Source organism: Aulostomus chinensis, chromosome 7 (genome assembly GCF_037954235.1).
Source record: "Aulostomus chinensis isolate RoL2024-O1b breed Wild chromosome 7, RoL_Achi_v1.0, whole genome shotgun sequence".
In the NCBI taxonomy this organism is placed as follows: Eukaryota; Metazoa; Chordata; class Actinopteri; order Syngnathiformes; family Aulostomidae; genus Aulostomus; species Aulostomus chinensis.
Window position 1 is genome coordinate 11500284 of NC_141326.1, and position 15913 is coordinate 11516196.

A 15913-nucleotide genomic window follows, 5' to 3' on the forward strand; every position below is an offset into this window, starting at 1 on the left:
GGGTAAATTGAAGTGTTAGTTATCAATGGTTAGTAGAAAAACAAAAGAATGAATGTTGCACGGAGGCGGCAGCACGGTGGTGCAGTGGTCAGCACTGTTGCCTCACAGCAAGAAGGTTCTGGGTTCGAGTCCCAGCTCCAGCACAGGATCTTTCTGTGTGAGTCTGCATGTTCTCCCTGTGCCTGCGTGGGTTCTCTCCAGGTATTTTGGCTTCCTCCCACAGTCCAAAGACATCAAGAGGGGACGAGGCCCCGCCTCTCACCTGAAAGCCGCAGGGATAGGCTCCAGCCACCCCCCCCCCCCCATGACCCTTAACAGGATAAGCGGTAGAAAATGAATGGATGGATTGTTGCAGGATATGCTGGTTAAGGTGCTGCATTGATGTCCTTTTACAAACATGACAGACTCTCATGATTAATCTGTGTTTTTGTGTTGCTTAATATTCATTTTTTGGATCAGTCTAAAACTCAGACTGACCCTTTACCTTTTAAATCACTTGTATGACATCAGTCTATCTTGCAAGGCTCTCTGCCACAGCAGCCATGTAAGCAGAAATATAATCAGGCAGACTTTATGTTCTCTGAGTCTCCTCCTCTCTGACATATAGACACGTGAACACACTGGGGAAGCTGATGAATACCGTGCTCCTCATCGCCAGCTTGCCATACAGATCGAAAAAGGGTGTTTACCTGCAAGCTAAAATCTACTCAGCAGCACATCTCTCCTCCTTTGCCTCCCTCGGTTCCTTCATTTATTTGTTGTTTTCCTCTTGCTTCTTTCTCCACTTTAGTCCCCCCCCCCACACACACACACATTCCTCCACCCTCTCCATCCATTCCTGCTGCCTGCCTTCCTTTCTCCTCCCTCTCTTCTCTCCTGTCCAGTGGTGGGTAAATGATGCAGTGATTCAGAGCTGCAGTAGGCGCTGCCTGATGGTCATGTGACCAAAGCCTGCCTGACAACATGGGGAACAACACAGTCTGGCTGGTGTGTGCAGGCATGTGCTCACACTCATTGGCACACTTGATCACACCAGTGCATGCTCATATCTTCTCATCTTTCTCCCAATGAGACACAGTCACACTGACGTACTGATGAATGCCTGCACCCTTTTTGTATGGATGTACCGTCCCATCACTACAAACAGCCTCTCAGCAGTATCTGCACTGTAAATCTTCCAGTCACCACTGCACAGTGCATTGCTCAGCTCCTCTCATGTATTATTCATACTGCGATGCTTTATCGTTCTAACTTACTCTAGAACACCTGTAGTTCACTGTGCTTACTGTTGCAGTCACCAGCTTTGCTAAAGCCTGTTAGGTCTCTTTCTCTTCATGGTGTCCTGTGTATTTAACACTGGAAAAACAATAGTGACACCAAACAGACTTTAATCCAGTTTGTATGCAGTTACTGTCTGAGGGCTACAGGGCTACACAACAATGCTTTTGTTTGTTTCATGTGCTGTGTAGGTGTGCAATACAATCACGCCCATGACACCGTGACTGACTGATACCATTACTGAATCTGCATTTTGAATCTGCAAAAATAATGTAAACATTTCCCAAAATACTCCCCCACATCACAGTACAGCAGACTTACTGCACATGGACATACTCTAACCGTAGTAGAGAAACAAGCTGGTGATCACTTTCCTTTTCATTGTTTGTGGCTGATATTCAAAATTCTGTCCACACTAGTTGTGAATAACCACTCTGTCTCTCCCACCCTTGTTGTCATGTGTGCAGGTGGAGCTGGGCAGGAAGCAGGAAGTAGTGGTTTATGACCAGAGCTCCAAAGAGGCGGGTCATCTGTCCAAAGATGGCTTCATACACATTCTCATGGGAAAGTTGGAGGGCACCTTCCACAAAGTCTCCCTGCTCACTGGTATGCAACAATTCCTGAATAGATGTGGATGAGTGAAATAATGGATAACATTATCATGACGCAGGAACAAATCCTAAAGGGCCAGAAAGTGTGTTTGCCTTTCAGGCACACTTAGATAGGTGTCTTGAGCTTACAAACAAGTTTTTTTTTTCTCCTGCATCACGTCTTTGTCCCTCCAGAATGCAGCAAGGGTCAAGACTCATACTTTTGAGCTTGAACCTAATGGCGACTGGCAGCTAACAACGGCTGCAACAAAAATACAACTGCAAAACTACCCAAAAAGTCTGTTTATAAACTTTTAGCTCATCTATTGGTGTAATACATGTCTTTTTTAATTCAGCCAGTTATCCAGAAACACTGTAATTTAAGCTAAAAACAAATTTTAACACTTCTAGTTCAGCAGTACCACGAACGTTTGTACATGCACAAGTGAGTTGGTTCAACTGAAAGTGCAGCTGGTAGGGCAGCTGGTTGTGCTCAGCGCTACTGCGATCTATTACTTGAAACACCATTTTGCTGGTGACATTAAGTTCCTGTGTCGTTAGTTAGTAGGATAGCATTACAGTTTGGATTCTAATGATTGAGCTTATGCTTCAAAAGACACTACACTCAGTCTCACTGAACAGTAGGTGTTTGTGTCATAAACTTGTTTGACCCCAGATTTTATTTTCTGCAATAACTGAAAATCGAATGTTAAAATCCATTAACCATTAATCCACAGCATTGCTAACTTCTGGTTTGGCCTATGAAAATCTTCTCTTCGCAGCACATTCTGCTTCTGTAAACTAAAAAAAATGCGATGCAATGCTTTTTGTCTACTTATTACCACCTTTTCTTACACAGCAAGCTGTTTGCCATGGCACAGTTTGGTCAGTGGATGTCACTGATGAACTCCACAAGTCACAGCTTCATTTGTTTTTCATTTATAACTCTCAGCCTATATGAAATTGTTGTGTCAGATGGATGCTGCCTCCATGAAAGCACTCTCCGATGATACTTTGATGTTTAAGCTTTCCTGCAGTCTCTCGCTTACCATCACTGAAATAACGCCGAAGCTTAACTTCCAATCCTCTGGCCTTATTTACCGCCGTTATGATCCTGTCATGGTGTCCACTAAGCATGCTAAGACTTATAATTGAGCCCCAGCAAGACTGTTAATAGTCTCAGTGAGCTAATAACATCTTGGTTGCGGTGGTGGCAGCTTTTTAAGGGACAGCATCACACGCACACATTCAGCAGCAGAGGCTTATGAATCCGTCCCAAATGTGTCAGCGCAGAAAGCAAGTGTAATCTGCCTCAGTCAGGATTGGAAATGAGACAGCAGAGGCATGCTGCTGGGGTAAATCTCTGCTCCGCTCCCCTCCCTGCATCTACACATCCTATTCTTCTCCTCCGCTCACTTCTCTCCCTCCGCTGGGAGATTAGCGCTTTTTCATGAGTCATTCATAGATGCAGAGGATTGCCTCAAAGCATCCAGGCTCCACAATTAGTCACAGAGATATACTGAGCATATGTCTCGACTGGGCACACCCATGTACATTGTATACACACACACAACCATGTTCGATTTCACACACACTCAAACGCCCACTCAGGATTTTCCTTCTCATCTTTTCTGATTAGACGTCATTCCTTTCTTAATGAAAGACCACTTGTCAGCGATTCCCTCCTCTTCCTCCTTATCAGTCTCCTCACCACATTCTCATTACAGTTCTTCAAAACAAAAATGAAAACCTTTCATTTCTGTCCCCGCTATCCTGCTGTTTCCACGACAACAGTGGCAGACAATATTCCCCAGAAGAAATCAGCCAATGGAGTGGGCTGTTGTGGTGCTAGCGGGGTATTGCATGTAAATGTCTGCTTGCATGCATTAGTGCACGATAGCATCATGCGGATGAGTGCTGCAGGATACGTTCATGTGTCAGAGGAGGCTGTCAACGTGTCATGAGAAATGAGGTGACACACGAGAGGAAATGGTTGCCATCATTTTAAGGCTTTTGATCCGTGCCTCTGAAATCAATTTAGCACACAACGTTGTGGGGTAGCAGGGCTCGGGAGCTGAAGCGAACCCCTAATTGCTCCTGATGAGCTGGTTGGCATGGCAGCTTCCGCCATCAGTGTTTGAGTGTGTGAGAATTTGAATGTGGCAACACTGTACCGTAAAGTGCTATATAATTGAAGCCCATTTGATCCTAATTAGGATGAGGGAGACTATTGTTTTACATTCAGCAACAAAAAGCTTGTGTTCTAAAATTGGTAGTCCTTTCTGCTGGAGGTACAGAAAAATGTGCACCCTCAGCTTTGAAGCTTGTTAGTGTTCAAATTAGACAGAACCAACACCAGCCAGTTGACAGTAGAGAGACAAGTACCGAGCAGAGGTCAGAGGTCATGCTGTACCCACACACCTGCCACCACAGGTGTGAGGGTACAGTTTTTATATCACGGGCCGTGACATACATCATCAATATCACTCCAGCCAGGTAAATTTGCAACATTCCATTTTTTAAAAATAAAGTTACATTAGGAATCTCTGCATTTATGTTTGCATTTTCACAGAAATTTCATTTGGGAATGTAGTTCTTCTAATTTTTGTTTATCAGAAACATCATAACTATGATTTATTTGTTGACGGTCAAGACGAAGTGTTACCTTTTAGGAACGGTGTTTGCACAGCTCTCAAGGCTGTGTGCAGTTATGATTTGTGGCTAAAAAGATCATACACCCTTTTATATGGTTACACACTTAGAGCAACAATATTATAATACAGTTTTACTGTAAATCTTTAATTTCTTTATATCAATATTATTCTAAATCCTCCTGATCCCTCTTTCTGTCTGTCTGTCTCTCTCTTTCTCTCTCTCTCTCATCCCATCCTTGTTGGTCAAACGTCAAGGTCACTGTGAAAAATTGTCGTTATACTCAAGAATTTATACCCTTATTTTGACATTTCACACAAATTTTAAATACAGGGCCACCCAAAGGATGTATATATGTTAGATATTTAAAAAAGAAACAAAAAAATTGGGCAGTACTAAAAAAAAAACAACTGATCAACCTTAAACTGTAAATTACCATTTATATTTTCAACACTCAGCTTTATTTGTTCCCAAAGGGCAATTGGCTTTGCAGCACGTCACAAAAAGGACACAGAAAAAAAACATGAAAGACAAAACACAATGCGGCAATAAAAAGTCAATGAGGTAACACGCTCTGAGTACAGCAAAGAAACAACAGCGATTGCTGAGTAATGACCTCAGCAGCCACGTTACACACGAGAAGTGGCAGGTCACCCTTAAATATAAAAGTCACTGATAAACACCACCCAAAGAAAACAAAGACTCAATCATCCGTGTCATTTGTACCCACACATTTCCTAGTTCACGCTCTTAATCCTCTTTGTCATAGCTTGAATTATATTCCATTAAGGGAACTGTAACATTTTGCATAAGCAGCACAGTTTGTGTTTGTTTTGTTCCACAGCCCATAAAGTTTTTGGTTTTGGCCCTCCGAGGTAGTAAGAGTGAGCACTCGTAATCTAATCACTGTGAAATCTGCAAAAACAGGTTTTGGCATTTAGTGGTGATTCCAGTCATTGTTTAAGGTAGTTTTTTTAACGCTGCTGAACAACTCACTGTTGGTTGTGACGGCTGTGTTCAACAGCTCCCTGACATTTATAGGCCAAAAAGAGGCTCCGTGAGGTCAGTTGTCATTAGTTGCAACCATGGTCTTCCTTCTTTGACCTTGTTTGGCTCTACTGCCTTCTCTCACATTTTTCAAGATTCAAGATAGCTTAAAACAAAAACAAAAAAATCCTCCTCTCCTCTTCTCTTCTCTTTTCTTATCCTCTCCTCCCTTCCTCTTGCACATCTCCCTCTGTCCGTTTACTGAACTTCTGATTTACGATGCTAATATTTTCTGCGCTGACTTCATATCTGACTGATGACTTCAGCCTCACATGTGCAAGCCACACGCACACACACACACACACACACACAAACACACACACAGAACACAGAGTACAGAATAATGTGGGTTGGAGGGGAAGGAAGGGATGGTCCGATAGAAAGATGAGAAGAAGAGAATCCTTAAATGGGATGGACAGAGTAGAATAAAAGAACAATAACAGAGCTTTCTCACGTCGTTGACGAGAAGGACAGGGATTTTCTGCCTTAGCTGTTACTCACGCCGAGCCTCGCCAAAGGAGATCAGAGCACAGCCTTCCAGAGTCATACACTTCTAAATTGAGTTCATGTGTTTCATATTTTAAAGCCAAGTTGTAACAACTTCAACATCACATGAACTTGAGGAATTAATTCAAGGTAAGAAGAGGAAGAGGGCAGATTGGTGAATGACATGTTACACAACTCATGGGCTTCTGCCGAAAAAGTATTGATCCAAAACAATCAGTAACTCCTCTTAGGTTTCAGTCCATTCACTAAATAATCAATAACTCTGGCTCCAATACAACACCACTTCCTACATGTGAATGATGTCATGGGGCAGGCCACGTCCCAATAGGGCCATTGTTTCTGTGAATGACAAGTAATCCGGATAGCAAATGAAGCTTGCCCTGTGTTTTGTATGACGTGTATATTTGCACAGGATGTGGTGGTGGTGGCAGTTAGAAAGTGTTTATGCGTGTGTGTTTTGGCATTTAAGAATACTTGTGTTCATGTTTTTGTTAATACGCCACTGACTGTGTGAAAGCATTTGTGAGAAACTTGTCTCTCCTAGGACGTCCATATTTTTACCACAGAAATGATCTCACCCAGTTGGAGCTCATGCTGATGTGCTTCTTGCCTTTTTGAGAGTTTTTTGTGTGTGTGTGTGTGTGTGTGTGTGTGTGTGTGTGTGTGTGTGTGTGTGTGTGTGTGTGTGTGTGTTTTGTCAAAGAAAAGAACATGACTTGGTTGGAGCCAGCTGCCTCCCCAGTGGCTCTAAAGTTTGCGTGTTTCCCACCAATCTGCAGCACGCAGCCAAAGCAAGGGCAGCGCTGCCTGCTAGTGTGATGCCAACTGTGGAGTTGTATCGTCACGCTGGTGCTGATGTCAGCCTGCCAGATTGTTTCGATGCTGGCGTAGCTGATGTTCTACTTTCAGTGACAGAGTAGAAGAAGAACACTTTGGAAGGCAAAACAGTGAAATAGGCACTCATGTTCTGCACATGAAACGAGAGGTCGCTAACAGTTACTGAGTGGAAGGGAGGTTGCGATTAAAAATAACTATTTATTTATAGCACAAAGGTTTTGTTCCAGTGCTGCAAAACTACAAATTTGAATACCATGAAAATAGATTCTAAAAGGAGACAGAGGTAGGTCAACGATGATAGCTGGAATGCAGGTTAGTGTGTGTGTGTGTGTGTGTGTGCGTGTGTGTGCGTGTGTGTGCGTGTGTGTGTGTGTGTGATCTGCAGATGTGCAGGACTGTTGCTAATCTTTCCTGGTGCCATCTGCCGGTGTTTTTCGCAGGATTACTAAAGCATCATACTGATGGCTACAAGAGATAGAAAGGAGAGAAAAGGGCAGGACAAGGAAAATAGAAGATCTATTAGTTGGATCTGGATTCTCCACAGGCAGCAGACCTGATGTCATTTCAATTTGATTGATTGATTGAGTAGTTACATGCAGAAGTTGTCTTCTCAGTTTCTGAGTCAGCTGGAATGAGTTCTAACAATGTACAGATGACAAAAAAATGCTCCACATCTTCTGTAAAGGTCTTTCTCGTTTCAGTGTGATTACAAGTGTCATTCCAAATGGTCAAAAGTCTGATGGCTTTATCCTTTCCTGTATGTTATTATCATAAATGAGGACTGTGATTGGGTAGAACTAGTTTGTCATGCGGAACTGGGGCACAGTTGAGTTGTTTCAGGTTAGCATGCTGACTCCCACGCTGTCACCTAGCCAGCACACAGCTAAAGCATACGAGAGGAGACATGGCAATGACACACTGATGAGAGGTATTAGTAGATGAAAGGTGCCCCTATCTCATTTTCTTTTACTTGCACTCTCTTGCTTTCTCTTCCTCTCTCTCTCTCTCACACACTCTCTCACACACACACACACACACATACTAAATGCACAAACTCACACACTAAAAGCACACTAACACACAGGAGCTGCTTTGTAGCCTGGGGCTTTGATGAGATCAGGTTAGGGTGTGACGGCAGAGGTACAAAGGTCAATTCAGTTATGTGTCATTCTTCTGCGTTGTTATACAACGGGGCGGAGGTCCCTGTGTGTGTGTGTGTGTGTGTGTGTGTGTGTGTGTGTGTGTGTGTGTGTGTGTGGGGTGCGTGTGCATGTAAGCAACAGAGAGAAGCTGAAGAGGTGAGGTAATCTTGGGAGACCAAATCTCACAATGCAGTCGTTCACTGAGACATTACAATGAGCTACATAAGGAGGTCTGTTTGTGTCAGTGTGTGTTTTTGTGTGTGTGTGTGCGTGCCTGCATGAATATGTGCATATGAAGTAGTGTGCACGACTGTGTGAGGCAATGTTTGAGTGTGCATGTGTGAGAAAAAGAACGAGACAAAACAGAAGGAGAGCTATTGAGGAGATGAGGTAATACTCCTCATTTTATCCTGAATGTGTGACAGTGTTCTGTTGATTTATGTGCATTCATGTGTGGATGCGTGTGTGTGTGTGTGTGTGTGTGTGTGTGTGTGTGTGTGTGTGTGTGTGTGTGTGTGTGTGTGTGTGTGGTCATAGAATGTATTCAGTGAGACAGGCCTTCTTGCTGACCTGTGACTTATCTGCAGCCTCCTCAGTGCCCTCTTCATGGTTTTGGCTCCACGTCATCTGAAGCAGCTCATTGCAAGAAACCTGAGCTGCTCTGACACGCGCTCCTGTGCATGCATGCATCTGCGTACGGGTGTTTGGATGCTTCGACTGACATGGATGACTGGCTTTGTTTTTATTAGGAAGGCCTGATTGTATAAAAATCATCAGATTGATGCTCTTATGAAACATTTTCACAGAAAGCTCCTACATTTGTGTCACGGCCTGTGTTGCTGCATGTTGAGCTGCTGCCAAGAGCGCCATCTCAAGGCCTATTTAGGCGCAACAGGAACACACATAGATGTTGATACCTATGTGGTCTATTAACTGAGCACTGTAAACACATTACATATCTATTTCATGAAACAGAAGTATGTGAGAGGCACAAGTGGATCCAAACAAACAAATCCTGCATACAGTTTTAATGATCGCAAAACATTGCAAATAAATAGATTGATCTCAGAAGTGTTTTGATTGACCGCGTTGCATGGCAGAGGTCCATGCTCGCCTTTTAGCCGTCCTGCACCTTGGTTATACACTCTAACCTCTCTGACCCTCCAGCCGTCCATTTCTGCACCTCCTTGCCCCTTCTGCCTCCCCCTCCATCCAACCCCCTCTCCATTATGCGGTGGGGAGCTCCTGCTGATCAATGATTTCATTGAGAAGGAGCCAGTGGTGCCATTAGGAGGTGAGCTCACCTTCCCTTGGGAGATCTGACACATTATTCTCAATGACCTCGGCTTCCTCTTCATCCCTCCTTCCATTACTCCTTCAACCCCTCTGCTCCCTCCCCCCAAATCCTTCTCCATCCCCTCCCTCACCTCCTCCTTCTCTCCTCTCTTCTGTTTCACGGTGCTGAGAACAGAACACTATTTTTAGGCCCAGACTCCTGCGGTCGTCACATCTGGCGCCAGTGGCCTCGGTGCTCTCACCCCGGCCTGTGGATACACAAACACACATGCACGCACCATACACACAGACACACACTGGCCCCACCCCAGTAAGCACCAGGGGAGCACAAAGGTCAAAGAAAATGGCCTACAAAAATATCTATGACATCACCCCCCTGCTCTGAGAAAGTGTTACAGACTCTGAGAAGCGGCAGAGCTGCACGTTGTTTTCTGCAGTTGGTGTGCAGGTATGTAATGAGCTTCTTTTTTGAGCTCACATCTTGATGAGGTATTGTACAAATGCTTAACTTGCACACACACCACAGCAAGCGGGCAAATACGTGCACATATGGATGGACACACACATGGTCTGGTAACAGGGCCCAGAGGAGGCCTGTACTGAGTTGAGTTTTATGTAACAATGTTCTGTTTCTGCCAGCGTTCTCACCCCCTCCCTCATCGGTCTCATTGGCCTCACATGATGAGCTTGATGTCATTTTCCCCTTCTTTCCCTCAAAAACCGGAGAACAGAAACAGGCCAGCCTGTGTGTGTGTGTATGTGTGCGCCTACGTGCACAATGTGTTCCGTGTGTGTGTGCGCGCTGTGTGTTTTCATCTCTGTGTATTTTTATGTGAGCCTTTGCCAAATGTTTCCACCATGACGTGATCTTACAGCTCTGCTCGCCTCCTACTCCTCTTCCCCTTCTTCTCCTCCATCACTCATAGTCCCGTTCCAGCTTGAAGGCGCCAGATACTCATGAGCGTACGCAAAGCAACACAGTAAAACGCATATAATCTAGCATGCGAAAGAAAAGAGTGACATTTACTGCCAGGAACACGCATAGGAGATATGCATAAATTAGTCATGTAGATAGAGATTAGAGCTGAGGACTTTGGTGAAATGACACATATACACACACGCACTTAGATGCCTCCCATTTCAACTAATTTGACTGCACACAGGCCAAAATATAGCTAAAATTATAAATGAAGCAAAAATTATAAATGTAGTGCAACTCAACCTATCTTCTTGTCACTTTCTTGGAACAAATAGAAAGTGCGGGCTTGCCCTGAAAGTATTTGCCAGTAAATTAGGTTTTTCATTACTTTTAATTCTTTTAGAGTTGCATACACATTATTTTGGGCATAATTGTGTAAATAAACTATTTAGGTGTAAAAATAATGAGCATTAGAGAATTGGAATCACAAACAGTGTCCTGTATAAAATGAACACTTGCGTGTTACAAAAAAACAGAACTATAAAATAAGTAAAATTTTCCACGGTATTTTAAGATAAGATATCCACAATAACTGCGGCTCTCTTTTTTTGATTTTAATTTTATAAGTAAACCAGAGTACAACAATGCCCTAAATATTTCAGCCCCAGTTGTTTAAGCTGCACTGTGTATACAAGCCATTCATAGTGCATTCCTCCTGGCCTCTTTTGCCTCTATCTAGAGGCCCTTTGAACATCCCAACCTACCCGTGTCATGCATTCATCTGGCATGGAATAAAAATAGTTTGTTTAAACTGTTACCTAGGCAGTGTCAACACATCAGGTCAACAGGAGCTGAAGTTGAGCAGCATGTTAACCCAGGCTGGTTTGTCCGCACTACACTCCCATCATCACCTCATAACTCAAACCTCAATGTGAATTTAGGCCAAGTGTTCTGTAGTTTAGTTGCGGCACCATTAGTTTATCCCTGCAACATTTAGCCCGATGACTCTGACACACATGTGGAGTGGAAATTTCCAAAGGCACATGAAAAAGGAAAGGAGTAGCTAACAATTTGGCTAGTTTATCCAACCCAGAGCTGGCGTGCATCCACCAGATTCCATTCATGCTCTGACTGCCCACTGCTGCTCCTGTCGAGGCGTCATTCCATGGAACAATGGTGGATTCCTGTTTATCACCGTGCTGTCTTTGATGCTCTTTATCTCAGGCCTGCGGCAGCACTGCTTCCTTACTTATTTGGTTACCTTTTTTTCATCTACTTTAATCAACTGCACCTCTGGCCTGTAGGAGAGGCTGTGTTACTGTATTAGGATCATCTATTTTAATAACCATTGTTTTTCTTTTCACGAGTTTTGGCAGATGAGTTCCGTATTTATTTGCAGCAGGCAAGAGAGTTTAAATCCTCGGTGGTTTAACACTTTCTCTGGTATGCATGTAGACTTGTAAGCAAGCTCCTATTACATTAAATACATGCTAACCACATAAAAACTTTTGGGCTGAATCTTAGAAGCTGCTGTTATTTCCTGATAAAAAGAGATTTTCCATCGCCATGGCAACCAGCTAATTTTGAAGCTCTAAACAAACCCAGAGCCTTAGGTTGAGGAATGTGATCATACCCTATCCTCCTGATATCTCCACAGTGTGGATGTTGACACACAAACACACACACACACACACTAACTCATGTGAAGGCAGCCCACAGAGAGAGGCTACTTCCCCTTCTGTTGTGTAACCATTTCCTGTTACTGATAAAATGACATCAGGGCTCCTCAGGGTGAAGGAGGGAGATGTCAAGGGAGCTCAGCATGTCGGAATGCATGTCCTGAGTTTTAGTTGTTTTTTTTCTTTCATATTTACAGAGAAAAAGCCCAGACACTGCAGCACCGTTAGCAGTGAACATCATCATGAGGTTATTGGCATAGCGTACACAGCAACAGCTTGCCCGGTTCCTCTCCCTCATTCATCCTCTATTGTTCCTCTGGAGCTGGCAGAGTGATGTCACTACGCTGTTGTCAGTATTACACTGACACAGACACACACACGCACATACATGCACACACACACATGCAGGCACACACACAGATGTGTCTGAAGGGCCTGTAATGGCAGGAAAGTCTGTCCTGTGTGTGTGTGGGTGTTGGGATAGCTGCTGTCACCATGCCCAGCCAGTGTGTGTGTGTGTGTGTGTGTGTGTGTGTGTGTAGGTGTTAGAGGATGCTGCTTAATAACTGAATGTTAGGTTGTTGTGTGAATGTGTAGGTAATGTCCAGTTTTAATGAAATTTGAAAAGTTATCATTTTTTCTGGAGAAGTTATCTTACTGTTTGATGTAAATGTGACTTTTGTAGCTCTGCATGGAAAAAAAATTGAAAATAATTCCTGTCTCAATCACGGATATGTCTATGACTCACATTTTTTTTTAAAGATTTCACACATTTCACTAATGTGAGTCATGTTGCATGTGCTGATGAGATAATAGGAGCAGTTACATAAAAAATTCAGTTGGGTAAATGGTCTTTGAGTTCGGGGAAACAAGCTCGTCCTCTCTGAAAGGGTCTGAGCTGATTGGGAGACAGGTAGACAGGTAGACAGGATCCTGCTAGCCACTGAGAAGTGTCTGTGTGTAACAGGCAGGGGACCAGATGGCATGGCTTAAGTTTCAGTTCTGCTGAGAGGACAGTACATCTGTCAGCCTGCCTGCTGCGCTGATAGGAGCTAATTAACACTGAGCTGATCTGAGACCTGCCTGTCAGGCTGCATGTTGCAGCAGAGCAACCTCATTAAAATCCAACTGATCTGCTGTCAGCTCCTTTCTCCTTTCTGTCAAAGTTCTGCAGTTACTACACAGCTGGTGTGTGTGTGTGTGTGTGTGTGTGTGTGTGTGTGTGTGTGTGTGTGTGTGTGTGTGTGTGTGTGTGTGTGTCAGACTGTGTTGTACATGTGAGACAAACAGTGTCAGGTGCATTTTAAGTGTTGTCACTGTGTATCTCAGTTCAGGCCTTTAGCATTTAGAGTGAAATAACCATCTGGTAGATGGATAGGCCATGTTCAGACCTACATTAACATGCATCCTGAGAGATCCGATAACAAGTGGGCAGCTCGAGTTCATCGTAAGTTCATGCTTGGCTTCAGAATGCGCCTCTATATACGTCTCCAGTGACCATTTGTTATCAGATCTCACTTCCTCGCTGCATTATTTCCGTTTGCAAATTTTTAATCTGTGTTCACTTTTCTCAGACCAGAAGATCCAAATGTGAGTGTGTTCACACTTCCACCTTATGCTGTCTATTTATAATTAAATCACTCAAGACGTGGGATTGACCACATTTAGAGGTGATCTGGCCCACCTGTGGGTACATTCTTGTAGAAGCGTGTGAACATAAGTGTGTCCCAGGCCACGGTGAAGGACCACCTCATCAGATGATGCCCTAAAATCAGAAACATGAAGTCCTCTCACCTCTGCAGTGGCATATTAATATTACTGCTTGATGTCTTATAATTTTGGAACGCCCAAAGGGATATCCAGTATAAAAGTTTATCAGACATCTTGGGTGGTTGGATTTGCTAGCAACACACCAAGGAATTGATCCAGGTCTGTACTGATGCGTAATTTCTCTCTTTTCCACTTTTATTTTCTATCCAGCAGACATTGGAAAAGCATTGCTACACTATTCTCTCTCTCTTATTAGAAGTTAATCTAGCTCACTCACACTCTCACAGGCCATGCATTCTGATGTCAAGTGTGAACTCAGCCTGTCCACTTGTGATCAGATCACTCAGGACACATGTTTTTGCTAAGCCCATAGATTCCTTATTCTTTATTCACACACACCTGGCATCTCACAGACCAGTTGTTGTGACAGAGGTCAAACTCTGACCAACTTGGTATCCTGATTACTATTTATGTTTGTTACCTGGTGACAAGCAGAACAGCTGTGGAACTCATACAAACTTGGATCTATTTTTATTGAATATCCAGGGGCAGCAGCATCGCCCAGATGGCAACACTTCTCATGTTGTTTACCTTATCATTGTAATGCTCAGATCCACCTGTGTACACAAAGTGTACTCCCACACACATAAGCACATGATATGCATGGTGACTGCATTACTCTCACTCTCACACACACACACAGTTCTCATCTTTATTGAACCTCAGAAAACAGCTGTGACCTAAAATTAACATTCACTCCCGACCCTCACACTTGTACACAAAGTGAACACACGGGTTTAAACATACTGGCAGTACACGCCTGCGGAGGTCCATATTTCATATTAAGACCTAGCAGGCCTCTTTTTTTTCTCCAAACATACACAGCCTGGCTGGGAAGACATGAACAGCTCTCACACACACACATACGCACGCACACACACGCGCACGCACACACACATACACACACACGTATTCAGAGCATCTCCAACTGTGATTTTTGAGGTGGAGGATTTTCTGGTTTATTAGGGCCAGTCTGCTCAAAGCCCCCCCTAGTGTTTTTGATAGCTTTCCCTCCTAACTCCTTTGTGTATGTGCTTACTTGAGTGTGAAAGTCTTTGTGTGTAAACTCATTTCATTCCAGTGAGCCAGGTTTACTGGTGCTGTAGCTGCAGGAGCTAAGCTCCTCCAGGGGGCTGAGTTGTTTGGAGGGTATGGGGTCTGCTGAACGACTGATGTGAGAAGGCCTCCCCGGGAGATGCATTGGTGCATCTTCTTCTTCTTCTGCCTGCTCTCCAGTTCTAATGAAATGCCGCATTTCGTCTTCTTCCAGTTTCTACCTCATCAAGAGAGGAAGCCGCTTCTGATAAATGTTTAAATGTAGATGAAATAGCGCATGGATTAAAACTGAAAATTACTACAAAAGTATTGAGTCTAAAATGTTCATACATCCTCTGTCTTACTGAAAGACCAAATGTTTTATATCCATTTCCCTTCTCTATGTACTGCACTCTGGTTGATTCATTCGCGCACAATGGACTATGAGATGCTTTAGCATGTGATAGCGCTTCTTTTTATCTAGTTGCATCTTTACCAACTCAAGAATGCAATAAATAGAAAAGACAGCTTGTGTCACCTTTGGTTTTGTGTCAAAGTTGCTCATCTATTCCCTTATGTCTCAGTGCCTGGGGTCTGGGTGGAGCCAGGAGATGACAAATTAAGGCCAATGACTTAGTCAGTCGCTGAGCCATTAGCATGGCAGCATGATGATAGAATGATGTCAGTGATGATGTGATGTGTGTCAGATGAAAAATGTTAGAGATGATAACAGTTAACCTGATGATTTCTCAGTCGTGATTTTTCTGGGACAGTTTTGATGCTCATCTAGATATCAGAGGTCAAACCAAGAGAAAAAAGTCAGATCAGAGTGACACCAAATTTAAATCTAAATCAGAGATTAAAGTGAGAGATTAAACTAAGAACCCTAAAATCAAAGTGGGAATTCTTACATCAAAGTCGAAGAGGTTTCGTTAGGCCTCACAATCCACAATCTTCCAAATTCCAATAAACATGGAATAAACTACAAGCAGTCAGTCACTCTTTCTTCTCTCCAGCAGTGGACATGTGATGCTGTCTCTGTCTATGTCCATTGTGAATAACTCACAAAATCCTTCCATATGCTTCACTTAGGTGAAGTGC

General features: G+C 43.5%; 1 protein-coding gene across 4 annotated transcripts in view; it reads left to right on the top strand.

The window, feature by feature from the left end:
- Window positions 1-15913, top strand: part of dusp8a (dual specificity phosphatase 8a) — a 44166-nt gene that overhangs the window by 13789 nt on the left and 14464 nt on the right. For all 4 annotated transcript variants that reach the window (XM_086208398.1, XM_086208401.1, XM_086208399.1 and 1 more), the window contains exon 3: window positions 1746-1884. In XM_086208398.1, the coding sequence (XP_086064524.1) occupies window positions 1746-1884 (139 nt within the window). The remainder of the gene's footprint in view (window positions 1-1745; window positions 1885-15913) is intronic.